The sequence below is a fragment of the Macaca nemestrina genome, chromosome 6, assembly GCF_043159975.1.
Source record: "Macaca nemestrina isolate mMacNem1 chromosome 6, mMacNem.hap1, whole genome shotgun sequence".
In the NCBI taxonomy this organism is placed as follows: domain Eukaryota; kingdom Metazoa; phylum Chordata; class Mammalia; order Primates; family Cercopithecidae; genus Macaca; species Macaca nemestrina.
In genome coordinates this window covers 104620277-104640233 of record NC_092130.1, presented here as the reverse complement: position 1 = coordinate 104640233, position 19957 = coordinate 104620277, and the positions used below count along the sequence as shown (strand labels likewise).

Below are 19957 nucleotides of genomic sequence, written 5' to 3'. Positions count from 1 at the left end.
CAAGGACTCCGCAAGGAACCTTGAAGTGATACTGAGTATGAATCATCCTTTCTGAACTGCGTCACAGAACTGCCCACTGTCGGGAAACTTAAAGATAGTTTCAGTGTTTAAAAATTCTCAGGAAATTCTTTCAAATGTTCAACCCAAATTTCTCATGTTGCAATATAAGCCTATGTCATCTTCCTCGGGGATGATGAAAAAGATATGGTTGCCATTCTCAAGTTTAGTAATCTTTTAGATTCTAGGTGTCTGTTAGTAGAGCACAGTTTAAAAAATGACTGCATGGACCTTACCTTCTCCAAGGCTGACTCATCTGCTTGAAATCCTTAAAGGCAACTTGTTAATTATTGAGCAATGGAAACTGACAGATAGGCTGAGTAGAGTCTGTTTAGTCAGTATTCACAGAAATAAATGAAACTTTTTTTCTGATGTGCTTTAAAAATTAATGCCTTATGCTAAAATCTTTTGCTGCTGTCAATTGAAATTTGAACTTACAAATTTTCTCCCTAACTTAATTGTTTTATTAAATTGTTCCTGTTACCAGTGTGACCCAAAGGGCCCAGTTTCCTATTTTCCCAGCTAATTCTTAATACGTACTGCGTTGTTTTAACAGATCTCATCAAAACACATGTATGTTGATACTGCCTTTTCAGCCTGAATTTGTCTATAAACCTGGCTTGTCTACAATTGGAGATCCACTTTGGAATTGAATTTACCTTGCAAGGGAATTGACAAGTGGTTTTGCTGCTTTTATCATTTATTTGTTAATATGGGTGAATGTCTTAATGCCCCTTTCTCCTACCCACTTAGGTCACCCTACAGTTCTAGCTTATGCTGGGAAGTCTAGGGTGCACAGGGAGGAAAGGAGACAGGACTCATTTCTCACAAATTCCTTCGTGGCAGCATCTTACTCATATGTGTGAGTTAAGAATTGCATTTGTTTGGGAGCATTGTAGTCTCCAAAAATAAAAATAAAAGCCTATACAAATTAGAGCCTTTATTTTTCTTCCATGTGGAAAACGAGTCTGGTCCGTCCACGCCTGGTGTGGCATTCCATGATGTCATCAGGAACCCAGCCTCTTTCTATGTTTCTATTCTACCATCTTTAACACGTGACTTCCATTCATTGCATCCCCGGTCCAGCAAGAAGTAGGAAAAAATGGGAGTGAACAAAGAAGTTCATCCCTTTTAAATATGCTTTTTCAAATGTCTCATCCAGCAACTTGTACTGGTGGTGTTATTGGCCAGAACTTAATCCCATGACCACACCTAATTGCAAAGAATACTGAGAAATAGTCTTTGAGTTTCATACATACATGAAAGCATCTATTAAGGTTTGGGTGTTCTGTTATCAAAAAGGGAGGAGAGAATGGATATTGGTTAGAAAACTGGCAGCCTCTACCACATTATGATATTCTACTTCGAATATAGCAAACCTAAAACAAAAGTAAAAGAAACAAGAAATGTAAATTTCTGCATCCTCAGGGCTTCTGTTCCCTTTTTTGTTCAAAGGTATCTAGTAATGTATTTCCTGATGCCTCAGAAAATCAAAGAGGCAGGAAGCACATGTTCTTTAAATAGTTTTTCTTACCAAAATCTCCCCTGTTCCTTACTAACTGAGTTTCCCAGTCTTTTGTTTGAAATCTGTAAGATTAAGGCAATGTGCTGTACTCTACTTTCGTTTTCTTTAGCTGAACCCTGAGACTGCTTTGAGATAAGCCCCTAGCTTTAAACTTTCTCTTTGCCTTGTATCAGTAACTGCCTCATGTGCATTGCCCTTCATCAATGTATTTTAAGGTAGTGAGCCTTGTTTTTGAAGTCCCTACTGAATCAGAGATAGTTGCTGGAGGGAGGAAGAGAAGTTGGGAAAACTTAGGAAGAAATATTGAAATCTCCCAGGGAGCACATCGTTTCTAGCAGAGGGCTCTAGAAGGTTTATTTTTGTAAATTGCTGGGGGAGCCAAGCTCCTCTTCTTGTTTATTGTTATTGAGGGTTGGCCGGGTGCCTTGTACTACATAGCATTGCATTGAACAAGGTAGACTTGCCTTTGCCTTGGACACCACCGTCAACCAAATTGGGATTGGCTTTTACTAACAAAGGTATTAAGAACTGTGAAGAGTCAGAGATTTTTTCCCACTTGGAATCTAATGAGTTAGCCTGCCCCAGTTTCATGGATGCTAGTGGAGTATACAAGACAAAGAGAAATAAAGGACAATTTATTGTGTAGCAGTGGCCAGAATATTAGCATCTTTGCTTCAGTTACCTGAGCCCCAGTTCCTGCGGGGAGACATGAAAAGCTCTATGTGCCTCTTGCACACATAGCAAGTTGCTTTCAAGAGAGGAACCCTGAGCTTAGAAAACCCAACTCTCTTATGATGGCCAATAAGCATGCCTGTCCTTTGCTTTGGATGTGACACTGTGTCTGTTGTCCACAAACATCCTTGAAAAGGTAGTCTGGAATAACAGCAGTCAGTGCTTTTGCTCTCAAGGCATGCAGAAATTTGAGCGACCCATGGAGAGTTGTCTCCCAAAAAGGGTGTGCTCATGAGTTTTCCTGGGCTTTAGAACACTGAATTTAAATTATGTTCTTTGTATTTAGTCTACCTGGGATCATTTCATTCTGTTCTTCAGAACCAAAGACAACCCCTCATCCTGATAAGTTACTAAACAAATACAAAATGTTACCAAATAGACTGGTGAGAAAACAGCTGGTTTAATATAAGAAAGGTAAATCTCTTCCAGGAAAACTATCTTTTGTAAGGATCAAGAGCCTTAAAATATCTCTATGCTTTGACTTAGTAATTTCACTTCTGGGAATCAAGTCTAAGACATTACCAGTTTTTCAAAGTACATATGTACACATTGGTCAGTATAATAAAGTATGGTATATTTCCATGATGAATTGCTATGTATGTGTTAAAAAGTGAGGTTTCTTTTTTCTAATATTAATGCTATGAGGAAATAAATGTCTATTGTATAGTAATTGACCAAAAGTAGAATCACATTTTGGGTTTGGAAGATTTATACATCAAATTATAAACAGTGGTTGTAACATCAGTTGGTGAATTCTCAGTTATTTGCACTTTCTTTAAACTTTTTCTTGAATTATACTAGTGAATATTGGTAATTAGGGAGGAAATGTGTTTTTTCTTGTGTTAGTTGAACCTATCTGGTGGAAGATAGGTGATAGTGTCATTTTGAAAGCACACTACAGCACCCAGTTTTGAAAGTTCATTAATAGATAGTGTAAATAGGAGTGCCTCATTAACATTTCCACCAGCTTCCACTCTATGCCTGCAGTAACCTGTGTGTCTGCAACTTCCTAACAACAGAAAATGCTGAAGGTACCATTTGCCCCTAGCCAGTTCTGGTTGTCCGTTTTCACACTGCTTTAAAGAAATGCCAGAGATTGGGTTATTTATAAAGGAAAGGGGTTTAATTGACTCACAGTATCACATGGCTGGGGAGGCCTCAGGAAATACGATCATGGGGGAAGGCGAAGGAGAAGCAAGTATCTTCTTCACAAGGCAGCAGGAAAGGGAGAGAGCAAGGGCAACTGCCACTTATCAAACCATCAGATCTCATGAGAACACACTCACTATCATGAGAACAGCATGGGGGAAACCATCCCCATGATCCAATCACCTCCCACCAGGTCCCTCCCCTGACACCTTGGGATTACCATTCAAGATGAAATTTGGGTGGGGACACAAAGCCAAACCATATCACTAGTCTTATGAGACTGTCTGATTGTCTTATCCTCTGAATCTAGAGGATGTAGAAAGGAGGAAACCAATATTTTTGTTCGCTGAGTATACTGGTATTTTATTTAATGTTCATAAAACCCAAAATGTGAGATCTAAATCTATTTTCCCCATTTTACAAATGAGGGCATTTAAATTGGAAGATTAAGTACCAGTCCAGAGTCACTTAGCTCGTACTTGCCAGTGTCTGGATTTCAGCCCAGGTATCCAGGCACCAAAATCTCTGCTCTCTCCAGTGTTACCCTTAAACAAGTTTTGAAGTTGTAGGCTTTTTTTGTTTTTTGTTTTTGTTTTTGTTTTTTGGTTTTTTTTTTTGAGGTGGAGTCTTGCTCTGTTGCCAGGCTTGATTACAGTGCCACAATCTCACTGCAACCTCTGCCTCCCAGGTTCAAATGATTCTCCTGCCTCAGCCTCCCAAGTAGCTGGGACTACAGGTGCGTGTCACCACGCCCGGCTAATTTTTGCATTTTTAGTAGAGATGGGGTTTCACCATGTTGGCCAGAATGGTCTCTGTCTCTTGACCTCGTGATCTGCCCGCCTTGGCTTCCCAAAGTGCTGGGATTACAGGCAAAGTAGTAGTATTTTGACTAACTATTGGAAAGCACACTTTGGCTCGTGAGCGTACATTTAAAGCACTTTTTTGAACTTGTGCAAGCAAATAAGGAAGTAGGATCAAAGCAGGGTAGTTGCCTGTAAATGAAGGCTTATCTAACCAGGTGCATTTCTTAGCATTGAGACACTGACTAAGTCTTGGTTTTGTTTGTGTCTTCTTAATATTCAGGTTATAATCCATATCCAGTCAAATGCATTGGAAAACCTGATAGAGACTCTAACAAATGCTGCGGAAGGAAATTTATCAAAATTTGTGAAAAGACATATGTTCTCAGAGGAAGTGGTGAGTATGCAAGTGCTGCAGAAATCATTTGAAAGTGAAAGGACACTCTTAAAAATGTTCACTAATTTCTCAATTCTAAAGCTTACCTTAAAGAAATTGTCAAATATGGCAGCTTCTCTGTTGTTCCTGTTTTAAGACTTCCATGTATATGTGCAAAGATTTTTTTTTTCTTCCAACAGAATATATCCTCTGAAATTCTAGGAAACTTTTTCCTTTTACCTTATTCTTTTCTCCACACTTTGTGTTCATGAGCCTTGGCTCCCTTTTCCTTCTAGAGGACAATTTTACACATTTTTCCTTTTCACTCAAGCCTCCAATACCTTCTCCTCACTTTTCACTCTCAGTTGATCACCTTATTTCTTGTTTCATGGAGAAAATAGAAGTAATCCAAAGACAATGACTGCTACATGGACAACCTCTGGCCCCTTACCCTATATACCCGTGATCCCATGACGACTGGATACGCCTCTCACGCCAGCCTCTCCAGTCGTGCACTGGATCCCATCCCCTCTGACCCACTCCGCAGCATCAGTCCAGAGGTTGACTCACTCTTTTGGGCATCATCAGTATCCCCTTCCCTGTGACTCCTTCTTGTCAGCAAATAGTAGGATATACTATCTCTCATCTTAAAAAAGAAAAACAGTCTTCTATACAAATGAAAAGACAGACCATGTGTTTAGATAAGAAGACCTACCCTCATAAAAACTCAGTTTTTTTCAAGTTACTGTGATAATGTAGTATGACTGCAATAAAAATATCACTCTGTTTTTTTTTTCTGTAAAGGTTAGTTGAACAAACAAGACTAGCTAGAAAAGCCCTGTGAAAGAGGGGCAGTAAGAGTTGCTAGGTCTAGCAGATCTCAAAACATGTTAAAGTTTCTACAATGCAAACTGTGGCTTAGAACATGAATAAGGCAGCTAATGGGACAGAATAGAAAGTCCAGATAGAGACCGAATTGCAGATACAAATTTAGTGTAACATAGAGGCAAGCATCTCAAATCAATCTAAATGGATAGACTAGTAAGTAGTACTAGGATAAGTAGAGAGCCAATAGAAAAAGATACAGTTGTATATGTTCTTATACCACAAACCAGGATACATTCCAAATGGATGAGAATTTAAATTTTTAAATTGAAACACACAAGTAGTAGATATAAACATTAGTCGATTATTTAATGTCCTGGGAGTGCAAAAACTTAGCTTTCAGTCAAAATCCAAATCAGTAAAAGAAGTGATAAATTTGACTAAAAAATGTGAAAACCTGTTTTTTCGTGTGGCAAAAAGTCCACAAGCGAAGTCAAGAGGTAAGTAACAAATTGGAAGAAGGTACAGTTTTTAATCATACTGACAAAAGGCTAACTAGCCCTAATATTTCAAGAGCTCTTTTTGAGGCCAGGTGTGGTGGCTCATTCCTGTAATCCCAGCACTTCGGGAGACTGAGACAGGCGTATCATGAGGACAGGAGATCGAGACCATCCTGGCCAAAATGTAACCCCATCTCTACTAAAATTATAAAAATTAGCTGGGCCTGGTGGTGCATACCTGTAGTCCCAGCTGCTTAGGGGCTGAGGCAGGAGAATCGTTTGAACTAGGGACCCGAGATTGCGCCACTGTACTCCAGTCTGGGGACAGAATGAGATTCCATCTGGGGAAAAAAAAAAAGAGCTCTTTTTGAAAATTCTGAGAAAAGAACCAACAACCCTAAAGAAAAATGGGTAAGAGATGTGGATAGAATTTACTAACAATGAATCGTGAATGGCCTTTAAACATTAGAAAAGATTCTCTTGACCATATCAAGAGAAATGCAAAATAAAACTACCCTATGATATTTCTCTTGAATAGAAATCTGCAAGTTTGCCAGCCTACTTGGTTGGTGAGGCTCTGAGGAAATGGGCACTTTCATCTGATGCTGCTAGAGGGAATACAGATTGGTACACTACAAATAATTTCACCCTTTGACTCAATCCTCCCACTTCTTGGAGTATATTCTAAAAATATACTGGCAAATATAAAGAAGTTGTATGTACAAGGCTATTTGTTGCAGGCCAATTTGTAAGAACTGCAGACTGGAAAAAAGCCCAAATTTCCATCAGTAAAGGACTAGTTGTACAAATTAGGGTCTGTTCGTACAAAGGACTGCCATGTAACTCACAGGAAATGAGGAACAGCTACATCATACACTGTTACGGATCACCATTTATATGGATCACTTAAATATGTTTTTAAGTGACAAAAGCAAGATGCAAATGGGTATGCGTGGTATGCCTTAAGAAGGTGGGACCATATAGTTATTTTTATACATTTACATTTTTGGAAAACACTACGGATGGAAAAAGCAAAACTTAAGTGGTTATGTTGATTTCTTTTTCAGATCTTTTTTTATAGAAATACTGCTGATTTTTATATGTAAATTTTGTAACCTGCAGCTTTACTGACTTGATCAGTTCTAAAGGTTTTTTTGGTTGAGACTTTAGGAACCACAGTTAATTATTATGCACATTTCAGAAATGCCAAAGGAGTAGATTTTTAATGTTTCACTGCAGAAAAAGACACATTGGTAGGTGATGAATAGGTTTATTAGCTTGACTGAATCTTTCTATGGTGTACACATAGATTGAAACATCACATTGAACTTTATAAATTTACACAATTATTATTTGAGAAAATAATTGACAAATTATTTTTTTAATTTACTTAAAAAAATTAAGAAATAAAAGTTTTGAAAGTGAAAGTGAGGGATTGAAGCATGACTTCTCCAAATGTACCTTGTTTGTATATTTAACTTAGGAACTATTTAAATGTTTGCAGAACTATAAAGCAGAGTTAAATAAAAACGAAGAGAAAAAGCAATTCCTAAAAATGGAAAGTGAGATGAAACAAATGAACCCATGTGTCACATTGATGGCTTAAGTACACAAATTGGAATTCTTGTAGGTCATTTGAAATATAGTAATTTGTATGTCTCTCATAGCACGTAACAAGGTGAAAGAAGTGTAAAAAAATTGTACATTATTGACAGTGATCATGTTGTTAGTGATAATACTGATATTGTCATTTTGACCAACCAGGCGACCTGTTGGTTGGTCCTCCCTTCCTCCCTCATTTCTCCTGCCTCTCCCTTTTATAGTTTGGTCCGGGCTGCAGCAGGATTGGCACTAGAGGGCAGTGGCTGCTTCCTCCTCCTGCTCAGTGTTGCCTTCCCAGCCCTGTTCCATTTCCTCACTTCCACCCAAAGGCTTCTTCCTGCTGATAAAAGAGAGCTTGTCAGGAAAATGACTGACTGGATATGGTTGATTTAAAGCTTCTTTCTATTTGCGGTCTTAGCTCTGTGTAGGCTGTGACCCACCCAACCCTTTTGGAGTAAGTTTAGCAAAGTAGGGAAAGTAGAAGCATGAACAGATTTTAAAGTGCATAGTTGTGTGTATGCGTACATGTCAAATGCAACTTCCGTTTTCTCAGCAGCATTGATGTTAACAATCATTCCTTAGACCTGATCCATCAATACATTGTCACCCATTTGTATGGCTAAAGCACCCAAACAAACTTCATATTGAAAAAATACTCATATAAGACTCTTTTACTTAGAAAATGAACCTCCAGTTCAGTGTCTTCCCTCTGGTTACTGTGGGACCACTCAAGGAACTGCTTGATGAGAAATGGATTGATTCATGTAATTCCAGTAGCTTTGGAGCTAGTTCTAAATATATATGTGTGAGATTGCAAGTGGAGTCTTATATTGTAAAAGTCTGCATTTTACAAATGGTGGATTTAATGTTTATGCCAACAGTTATTTAAAATGTGTCATGTAGGGAGATAAGACTATAAAGTATCATAGGTGCTATTATACCACCACAGGACTATTGAAAAGAATTGCTGATTTATTTCTGTAGTTATGTAACAGAACTGTTACAGTTTTTAGATCAAAATTACCTCCAGCTTGGCATGTTTGCTCTGCTGCTTTTAGAAGCCATATGCTGCACGTTAAGTCATTTTCACCTTGAACATGAGGACTAAACAAGCTATTCTTTTTTAAGAACATTAAGAAGTGCTTAAGCTGCTTGTCTGCAGGTATAGTTGGGAACCGTTGTCACAAAGGAAGATGTGCAGGTGCAAATAGTGTTATATATTTGGAAGAGGGCCAAAGGATTTGTTAGGAAGCTTCATCCCAATTCAATTCCATCAAGAAATGTGTTGAGATTCTACCCTTGATAAGGATTGAACTAAGTAAAATACTGATTTTATTCAGAAAGTAGCTTCACATTCTCCATTCTAGTTCACCCATTTTTGGGGTTAAATACCACCATATACTTGTGACTCTACTATGTATGCCTCTAGCCCAGACCTCTCCTTCATGTCCCAGACTTGTATATCCAACAACCTTCTAGACATACCCATTTAGGTGTTTCACAGCCATCTCAATCAGGTCCAAACAGAGCTCTTGATTTTCCCTTCCAAATCTCGTCCTCCCTGTCTTCTCTATCAGGAAATGGTAGCACCCATCACCCAGCTACTGAAGCCCCAGTTGAGAAGATAGCTTTGACTCCTCCCTTTCCTTCACCTATTCAAAAATTAGTCCTTTCAGTGTAAACTCCAAAATATACCTCACATATGTGTACTTCTCCATCTTTTCTGTACCTTTCCCAATCTAAACTACCATCCTTTCTTATATGGGCTGTGGTGTGGGCCTCCAGAATAGTCTCCACATTTCTGTACACTCCAGTTCATTCTCTATGTAACTTTTTAAACATAAATGAGATCATATCCCACTTTAGATGCTCCGATGGCTTTTTTAGAATAAATTTCAAAAAACTTACTGTGAAATGTATATAAAGCCCTATATAATTTGGCCTGCCTCCTCCTGCTCTAATCATTACATGGAACAAAGTTGATTCCACTGGTGTATGACCTCCTTTACTTGGTGTGTTTCATTATATATGATGTGTTATTTGAACCCCCCTTGTATATTAGGTATGATTTTCAAGTACTAATTTTGGACTTTTTGTGTAGCTTTTGGAATCCCTCATAGTAATACTTCCGTCTGTGTGCCCCACTACCCTGGTTTTCACCATTTTAGGTGTATACATACCATAATTTTTTTTTAAAGACTCACTCTGTCACCCAGGCTGGAGTACAGTGGCATGACCACAGCTCACTGCAGCCTCTGCCTCCTGGGCTTAAGTGATCCTCCCACTACAGCAACTAATTTTTAAAAAATTTTTTTGTACAAAGTCTCACTGTGTTGCCTAGGCTGGCCTAGAAATCCTGTGCTCAAGTGATCCTCCTGTCTCAGCCTCCAGAATTGCTGGGATTAAGGCATGAGCCACCGCATCTGGCCTACCGTACATTTTTGTTCATTTCCATTTCTTTTTCTAAGAGTTATAGTAAGAACAAGGAAGAAATCTTGCAGAGATGTAATGATCTGTTCTTGCTTTTTTCCAGCTGGCCAAAGTGAGGGAAAAAGTGAAGGATGTGCCTGCCCTTGTGGCCAAATTTGATGAGATCTATGGGAAACTACACGTCAGTGGCCAGGTCACCAATTATTCTTTGGATGCTGTGCTCTGCTACACCCCCAGGGACAAGAAATCCCACACATTGCTGTTAAACAAGAGGATGGTCAGCCGTCGCACCTTCCGGCCACTCAACCAGTCCCTGTTGGCTGAGTAACCCTGGTTTCAGTCCACCTATGGATCTGAGGGGCCTGCTTCTAGTGAGTTATTGCCTTTCCTAAGAAGTCAGGCATCGCACTTCAGCAGACACTGTACTGACACTTGGTCTCCTCCTGAAATTCCCAGATTCACTGAATGGTACCATGCCGACCTGTGAGAAGTTATGTTGCATCACTGTGAAGGTCTAGATGCAAGCTTGGCTCCCTCAGAAAGGCACTTCCCTTTTGCACTGCTGAGGATCTTTGAAGGAACATGGTCAGTCTCCAGTTCAGCTTCTGGCACCAGAGTGGAACCCAGTAAGCACCATCAGGAATGAATTTCACTACAACTGTGGACAACTCTGATTTTCAAGGGAGTAGTTAACTTGCAAATTACATCCTTGCTGAATTCAGGAGGTCTAAAACCCTACTCTACCATGTTAGAAAACAGCCCAGGATTTTCTCATTGCTCTGCCATCATATATATCTATGACTAGAGCCCTCATTTTTCCATCTGCAAAACAATAATGCCTATGTGTATTTGCATATAGATTTGAAATCTTCATTCAAGGTTCGGTAGGATCAGATTTTCTCAAAAATAAGATAAATAAGGTTCATAAGCAAACTTGATGGGATTGTGGTTGTTTTGTTCTCTCACCAGCACAAACAAAACCAGAATTTAGCCTTTAGGACTGCTGAGTAAGCCAAATTTAAATGATTACTGCTTTGATCATGGGTAAGCCATGTGCTTTTCAAAATAAGTGCCACTAAAAGCCACATAATGCTTAGGTTTCTATGTGGATAATATTTAGTCCTATAGTTTATCTTATTTGTTAATGATTTTTCTCTCTTGAATGCCTCATATTTAAAAAAAAAAAATGTGCCATGAGAGCAGTTCAAACCTGCTTCATACTTATGATGGTCTGAAATATAGTATGTGTTGAATTTTACCGTATCTGTTCAGCAGTGAGCAGAAGATACACAGTGACCCCACCTCACTTGCTCCTTTTGTTTCAGAAAGCCCAGAGGGTTGCTCAGACCTCAGGAGCTGTCTGCCAAGAGTGCTGCAGACTCTTCATTGCTACCTCCAAAACTAAGACTGTTCACTTGGTGGTTGTTCTGAGGCAAGGATTATAGAGTCGGAAACTGTAGACTAGGAGGAGTCTCCTAATTAATTCCTTCATCTTTCAGGTGAAGGAAATGATCCATGCAAGAGATCCCTAATCTCACCTGTACACTGTGTCCCAGTGAGAGAATCACAGCGTCAGGTGTTTGCTGAATCCAGGTCTGAGATCACAATCCCACCTGAGGACAGGATCCACATAGGAGAGTCACAAATTGGCATAATTGATTTGTGGTAGAGCTGAGATTAGAATCCAAATTCCTAGTCTAGTACCTTCCCACTGTACCACATTATGTCTGCAGAGGGGAAAAAGGAGCAGCTCTTAAGAAATAGAATACTAAGGGCCCCCGTGACTGTGTGGCCCTGGGCATCCTCAGTTTCCTCATTTGGTAAATTGGGATAATAGTACCTACCTCTTAGGCTTCGTGTGAGGATGAAATGAGATAGGGAATATAAAGAAAGCAGATAGTGGCTGGCACATAGTACATGCAATATGTTTGAAACTAGTTAAGGAATTATAAAAACAAATGAGTTCTTCCTTCTCAAAAATACTGAATTTCTTTTCCTTGTACTCTGTGAAACACTGGACAGCCCCATTTAGAGAAACAAATTCTCTGCCCTCAGAGAATCCTAATTGTTTCTGTATGTGTCTGGTGTTTTGCACACACGCCAAAAAAAAAAAAAAGTGCTTGGATTTCTCCACCTTCAGTCTTAGGGAATAATAGGGCATGCTTCCTGTCCCCGCAACTTACTCTTCAACTCTCACAGTTCAAATGGCTCCAGTGCTGTGGGTGAGTGTGCCCCTGGTTGTTAGCTAACAACCATTCATTAGCAAAATAACCAAATTTTGTGAGCAGTAAATAGCAACAAGCTTCCCAGTCCCTGCTGCCCTGAGCAGCAGGTGGCTGGTGCTCAGCTGACTGGAAAAACTGGTCCATTCCACCTGTCCCAGAAACCTTAGTGCAGAGGTAACTAATATGCATAATGTTCACCCCAAAGTAATAGATAATTCTAAAGTCTAAAAAATTCCGATAAAAAAGTATTCAGTATAGGTTATGATGGGCATTTCATTCTTTAAAACTCAGTAATTCCTTTGAAAAAATGGTGTTTCTTTGTAAGCAGTAGTTTGCCTACATCATTTACTTATTCTGTTTTTTTCTGCTTTGGGTTTTTTTTTTTTTTTTTTTGAGACATAGTTTCGCTCTGTCCCCCAGGCTGGAGTGCAGTGGTGTGATCTCAGCTCACTGCAACCTCCACCTCCTGGGTTCAAGCAATTCTCATGCCCCAGCCTCCCAAGTAGCTGGGATTACAGTTGCCCACCACCACACTGGCTAATTTTTTGTATTTTTTTTAGTAGAGGTGGGGTTTCACCATGTTGGCTAGGCTGGTCTCTAACTCTTATCCTCAAGTGATCTGCCTGCCTTGGCCTCCCAAAGTGCTGGGATTACAGGCATGACCCACCGCACCTGGCCTACTTATCCCATTAATGAAAATATTTGATTGGACAGAACATCTTATTCCTTAACTCTGTTGTGTGCTTTTGTAGACTGTTTTTACTTACTGTAGACATGTGTTGCTCCAGAGTCCCAAAAATCAGTATGGTGAGTTCAGCACAATTACTAGGAGGAGACAAAAAGATATCTTCTTAATTAGTTGATATCAGGGATAGTTCTAGTTATTGATTGCTGTGTGGAAAACACTTGAAAACTCAGTGGCTTTAAATACCAGTCATTGAGTTATTTCTCATTATCCTAAGTACTGACTGGGCTTAGCCAGACAGTTCTTATTCAGGTTCTCATGCAGTTATAGTCATCATCAGATTGTGGCCGGGACTGGAATCATCTGAAAGGCTTCCTTAGTATTTCTGGCAGTTGATGCTAGAACCTCAGCTAGTGCTGGGGCTGGAACATATCTACATGTAGCTTCCCCACAGCATGGTGGCTAGGTACTAGGAGTGACTGTCCCAAGAGGACCAGGCAGAAGCAGTTACCTTTTATGACCTACTCTCAGAAGTCACATAACATCACTTCCACTAAAGTCCCAACGCCCCTCCCCACCCCCGGATTCAAATGGAGGGAGCATATATCCCATCTCAGTGGTAGGAATTTCAAAGAATAAATTCTGTGAAACTGTCATAGATAAGTCTGTTTTCTCCCCTGTTTAACTTCCTGAGGACCTCACATGCTTCTGGATAAAGCTCAGGCTCTTCAACGTGGTTTAGAAGGTCCTTCCTAATCTGGCTCACGTTTGTCCATCCAGCTCCAACTCTTGCTACTCTACACCCCACTTCCCTGCTTGTGGAATGGCTAATTCCTACTCATCCTTCAGGTCTCAGCTTAGACATCTTTTCATCTGAGAAGGCTTTCTGGTCTAGCTCACCTGGTTAGGTGAACACCCCATGTGCCTCATGTACCTCACTTATCAAAGCGTTTATCATATGCCTGTCACTGTCTGTTTTCTTCACTAGACTCAGGTGCCATGTCTGTCCTTTCTCTGTTTGCTGGGTGCCTAGCACAGTAGGGAATGTAACAGAGGATTAGTACTTATTTAACTCACCAGCTGATTTAACTATATTGTATAACAATGTTGGTGGTCATACTGGTCCCCCATGGACAGCTTTTCCTCTCTAATACCATACACTCAGTGCAGGGTTTGAATGTCCCCCCAAACTCATATGTTGAAATCTAAATCCCCAAGGTGTTGGTATTAGATGATGTAGCCTTTGGGAGGGAATTAGGGTGGTGCCCTCATGAATGGGATTTGTGCCATTATAAAACAAGCCCAAAGAAATTTGGTCGCCCCTTCCTTTAAGCGAGGACATGGCAAAAAGGCACTTTCTGTGATCCAGAAAGTGGGCTCTCACTAGACACCAAATGCTGGCGTCTTGTTCTTGGATTTCCCAGCCTTCAGAACTGTGAAAAATATATTTCTGTTATTTATAAGCCACCCGGTTTTTGGTATTTTGTTATAGCAGCCTGAAGAGACGAAGACAGCCAGTCCCAACCTTCCACATTTAGACCTGACTCCCAAGTTTTGCTCAGCCCACTGTGTATCCCTTCCTCCTCCCAACTAAAGTGTCCCCACTCTTTATCCTGTTCTGCCCATTATTCAAGGTCTAACTTCTGTCACTTTTTCAATGAGGCATTTGCAAGCTGTTTAAATCCTCAAGGATTCTCCATTCATTCACCATATCTATATTGAGCATCTACAAAGGACAAGGCACTACGAAAGACTCTTTACATGCCACAGGGAAAAGACAAGAACTCTGTCCCAACACAGAAGATTTTAGCCTGCCACATTGACTCCCAGGGACCTTTTGGCCCATTCATTTGCTTGTTGTTTCTGTAGGAGGTGCTCATTACAGAGTGGTCAAATTCCTACTGAAGAATGGACTTGGCTGTGAAATAAAACAATCCTGGGCAATATTTGTTGATATTTTTGTTGAGGGTGATTCAGGAAGTAAATACAAACTTTTAACTACTCATAATGAATATTGTTGGGATATTATAATGAGGAGGTAAGGATTTGCCTGCTACAATTCGGGTAGGCAAAAATGTAGGCTTCTCTATTTCTTTGCAGTGAACTAAAACTTCTTATGAACTCTGGTTATACTGAAAACAGGAGTCATGGGAGACTTGATCTTGCTTAAATGATATTTTAGTCTTTGATTTCTTTGAGGTAAATGTTTAATCTTTTTGCATATCTTCCTCCTACCTTTTCATAGCCAGGATGATAGCTGAGTATAAGGCTGTGGCTCTCAAACCTGAACATGCATCAGAATCACTTGGAGAGCTTGTTAAAATACAGATTGATGGGCCCCACCCCCAGAATCTGATTCCATACATATGAGTCAGGACCCAAGAACTTGCATTACATATGCATTCTCAGATGATGCTGTTGCTAGTCTGGGCAACACACTTTAAGAATAGTTGGTATAACAGAAAGCTTGTGTGTCCATTTGGACAGTAGGTGTGGGCTTCAGATTCATCCTCTGTGTCCTCTGTCTCAGTTATGAGGAGGGGGAAGAGTGGGAAGTCTGGCCTTGTCTCTGGACTCCTGAGCAAATAATGTGCTGAGGCAGTGTTGGGCCCAACAGGCCTTTTAGAGCATTATGCCAGCACCCACTGCAGAGGTCTGTATTCTCTGCCATCTGCCCTACACATAATAAGTACCCTTCCTCTGCTGTTCTCTCATGCTGACCCCAAGCCCACCAGTGAATTAATTGAATCCAGAGTTCCAGGGCATTAGGATTTAAAGACAATGAAAATATATATCCATTTTTTTTCCCAACATGCATAAAGAAATCCATATAAACTAAGGCCAATTGTGGCAAAACTACACAAGACTTGACTAAAATAACCCACAATTCAAATTTCCTTCATGACATTTCTACCTATAAATTTGATTCAGAGAAATTACACTTCATAGATAAACTAGCCATAAAAAAGATTACAGTGGCAAAAGCTATCATCATTAACATTTGATATGCATAAGAAACCAAGGAACCAAATCATGGTAAAATTGATTCTAAGGAAATGATTGCACAAAAATAAAAGTGAAATGATACCTTTTAAAAGGAAGTGGTTCAATTGTATTGCATAGAAAATGAATCAAGGAATTACATTTAAATGGCATTAGCTCAAAAAAGTGTACTCAACAAAAATTAATGGAAATTGGTGTATTCTGATTGAGATATGTTCTATTCAATAAGATGGAGTCAAAACAAGAAGATTTTTAAAATGTCCTCTGTTCCCATGGAGCTTGCATTCTGCAAGAGCAACAGGCATCAAAAAGATAACTGGGCAAATGACCACATGATTGCAGTTGAGATAAATGCTAAGTCTAGGGTAATATTCATATCACCCTGTGGCATGTATAAGTGGGGTGTGTGTGTGTGTGTGTGCATGCATGCATGTGCATATGCACACACACACACGTATATAAAGGAATACCTTTTGCTGGTGTTTTGTAAAACCAGTTGTCTGTGTCATTTCTTTGAACACTTAAAGTACACTGCCATGTATTGTTACAAATCTTTTTCTCCATATCTGGTCTCTCCGGAACAGAGTATTCTACATTTGTTTTATATGACCCCAAGGTGCTTATGTAGCATGTTATTTATACATTTAGTGGGGTCTTAATATTTTTTGAAAGCGTGATTTCATCAATTAATGGCAGATTTTAGTTAATATGTACAGTCTGCCACAATATACTTTAGGCACTTCACTGTTTTCTCAAACTGGTTGCTGTTTCTATCCCGGTTTTACATATGACAGAGCCAAGACACAGAGAAGTGGAATGACTTGGCCTGTGCGGGGGTCCTGGGTTGGCCAGTGCATTCATGTACTGAACCAGAGCCCCTGTATCTTGCAGTAATGTATCCATGGGAGTTCCTCCCCAGACATTGCAAGCACACAGCTAATCTGAGAATGAAGTGATTTGGTGAGGGTTTGGGGGAGTAGGCGGTGGGCACAACGGTTCCAGGTGACTTTCAAGTTGCTAATGAAAGAGGATCAAAATGCTGCTGAACTGCTCACCTCCCCACTTGGCCTGCTTGCTCAGCTGACTTTCTTCCAAGGGCCTCAGAAGCAGCATTACCACAGCCATCGAAGATGGGGAGGGGGAGAGAAGGCCCAGAGGGAAAGGGAACCACATGCTTACCTGCTAATCACTGCCCTGCCACTGAAACAGTGCAGAGCTGGCTGCTCTGGGATAGGAGAGGAAGGCCTCATTTAATCAGGTGGAGAAGAGAGAGAACCAGGGGCCTCTGAGTTGTCCTGCAAGGCATCACAGTCTGAACTGTGGGCCTGCCTGGAAATGTATTGTCGGATTAGAGTGATGCTTTGTAAATCCCTTGTCTTCCCTGATTCATTTTTCCTGACCCAAGTCAGGCCAAGATGCTCACCCTGAAGAGCACAGCATCACCCTGTCTTTTAATCCCCCAAGTAGCCCTCACCCCTAGACAGCAACACCACCTATTACAATTGACAACATGAAGGCAGGCATAACCCCTGCAAAGGGACTGCCCTACAACTCTATTTGATTTTGAATCCACAAAAGCAAGTCTCATTCTTGGTAACTAATAGTAACAGAACCTGCTGATGTGTTCTGCCGAATCCCAGGTAGACACATGTAGCCATGAAGATTGAAGAGGATTAAGTTAACCTTCCGTTTTATAGCTGGAAATTACTGGGTTGATGTCAGGTAGGGTGAGGAGTACGTTCTGGTTATAGCTGGTGCCAAGATGGCTTCATGCATCATGAGGCTTTGGCCTAAAAAGCTTGTCATTATATAAAAAGCTATAGAGAGCAGAGGAAATGTCATTTCCAATTTAGAAGAGCATAATCGATTTTTAACACATTGGTCCTAAGGTGATAGAGAATTCAACAAAAACGGGGCTTACAAAAAGCCAGGGTTCATAAAATTACAAAGATTATAGACAAAAATAGGTAACATGTAAGACTTACTAGCCGGGCGAGGTAGCTCAAGCCTGTAATCCCAGCACTTTGTGAGGCCGAAGCGGGCAGATCGCCTGAGGTCAGGAATTCTAGACCAGCCTGGCCAGCATGGTGAAACCCCCTCTCTACTAAAAATACAAAAAAATTAGCCAGGCGTGGTGGCAGGTGTCTGTAATTTCAGCTACTCGGGAGGCTGAGACGGGAGAATTGCTTGAACCCAGGAGGCGGAGGCTACAGTGAGCCTAGACTGCACCATTGCACTCTAGCCTGGGCGACAAGAGCGAAATTATGTCACAATAATAATAAGACTTACCATTTGCCAGGTCCTGTACAAAGCACTTTATCTCATTTAATCCCCAGGAAACCCCATAAAGTACTATTATCCCATTTCACAGATAAACTGAAGCTCAGAGACGTTTGGTTGCTTGCCTGTGGATATAACACTAGAGAGCAGGAGAGGACAGTTTTTGAACCCAGGAGATCTGATGCCGGCGGTCATGTTTTTAACCCCATCTCTGTATTGCCTACCCAAATGGTGGCTGTGTGCATATATTCTCAATAATCCCTGGCCAACTTCTTGCTTTGCTGTCAGTAGCAGAGCTGAAGAACTTACAATAGACGGCAGAGGGCGTCCAGAGTCACTATTTTTAAAAGGTGCTAGTTTTCAAAAGCATTTCTGGAATTCAGAGAGAACAGAAGTCCACATAGCAGGCTAGATGGGAAAGGTAGCTGTAGATAGACTTTAGGGAATATATAGAATATTGCCTTCACACAGGTTAAGAAATATTTAGTGTTGAAAGGATATTTCTAAAAGACAGAAAGCAGTAAAGTTGATCCTCTGCAGAAAGGCAGAAAGTAGACCAATGTAAGTATCATGCAATGTGTCCGTGTGTGTACACACGAGCACACATGCACACACACACATTAGATGTTTTGTGAGAAAACATACAACTCAGTTTCTTATGAAAGAAAAAGGATGGTCATTTGTCTCACTTGAGAAAGGGTTTCCTCCCAAATTGAGAAGGAAAATCCCCCCAATTAACTGTTTGCCTTTATTAACTAAAATCACATTTGTGTGTGAAAGAAGTAAAAAGGAATTAGGATCTTGGTTATTTTGATTGTCTCTCTACACTTCCAAATTCATCAAATGATGGTCAACCTGACTGTTCCTGCCATCATCAGAAATGACTAAATCTTGGAGCGTTCTCCATTTAAGTGAGGGAAATGTTGGCTTCCCGGTGTATTTATCACTGCCCATCTCTAAGAATAGGTCAAAGATGAAATTCCCATTATCATGAACCTTTAAGATGTACTGAGACTTCACAGAGCACTAACTATACTGGAGCTGAGATGGGGATTCTGATGAGAGATATCCCTGACAGAGACCAGAGCTTGGGAGGAAGAAAAGACAGATGCCCTTGCTCAAGATGACTTCTTCGTGGGCATCGATAGATACATTCTTGAAAACCACCCAAAGTACCTGGAGGAGACCCTAGTGCAACTGTGCATTGTACAACAACTGATGGGGTAAAAGAAACAAACTGTTAATGACTCTAAACAATGTGGCCCACAGAGTTGGTATGGTTTGGCCACACCAGCTCAGGGATAAAGGTACTAGAAAAAATCTTGGGGAAAATCCTATTGTACATATTCCTTACACAATGTCTATGATTTACCTCACTTATCAAATGAAAAAAACCCAAAACACCTGGTTGATGGCCATTCAGTCAAACACCTCTAGGAGTCTGGAGTTGAGTGGCCAGAACTGAGTCTTTCTTTACATGCTGTGTTAAGCAGGCTTTTATCACATTCATGTGTTAGAGGTGGAGGGAGGACCACAGTTAGGCTGTGTTCTACTGCACTGCATAGGGAGGGGGGGTATCACCAAGGCACAACACCCATTTTGCAAGTAAATAATCAGTAGCATGAAGCTGACTCCTGCAGGACCCACCATGACAAAGTGGAGAGCTGGGCGGTTAACCAGTGAGCCAATCGAGTGGCTCTGGGCTCCTATACCCCTTTCATTCCACAGCCTGTGATACACCCTTCGAGTCAAAATATTGAATTCAGTG

At 40.5% G+C, this 19957-nt stretch overlaps 1 protein-coding gene across 2 annotated transcripts in view; it reads left to right on the top strand.

Moving 5' to 3' along the window:
- The window catches only part of LOC105475173 (pentatricopeptide repeat domain 2), a 40835-nt gene extending 25983 nt beyond the window's left edge, over positions 1-14852 (top strand). Inside the window, exons 9-11 of one of the 2 annotated variants that reach the window (XM_011730209.3) lie at positions 4547-4660; positions 10100-10367; positions 10453-14852. In XM_011730209.3, coding sequence (XP_011728511.1) covers positions 4547-4660; positions 10100-10324 — 339 coding nt within the window. In that variant the 3' untranslated portion in view covers positions 10325-10367; positions 10453-14852. Of the gene's footprint in view, positions 1-4546; positions 4661-10099 lie in introns of both variants that reach the window. The other variant, XM_071098827.1, reaches the window with a different exon arrangement.
- The last annotated feature ends 5105 nt before the right edge of the window (positions 14853-19957 follow it).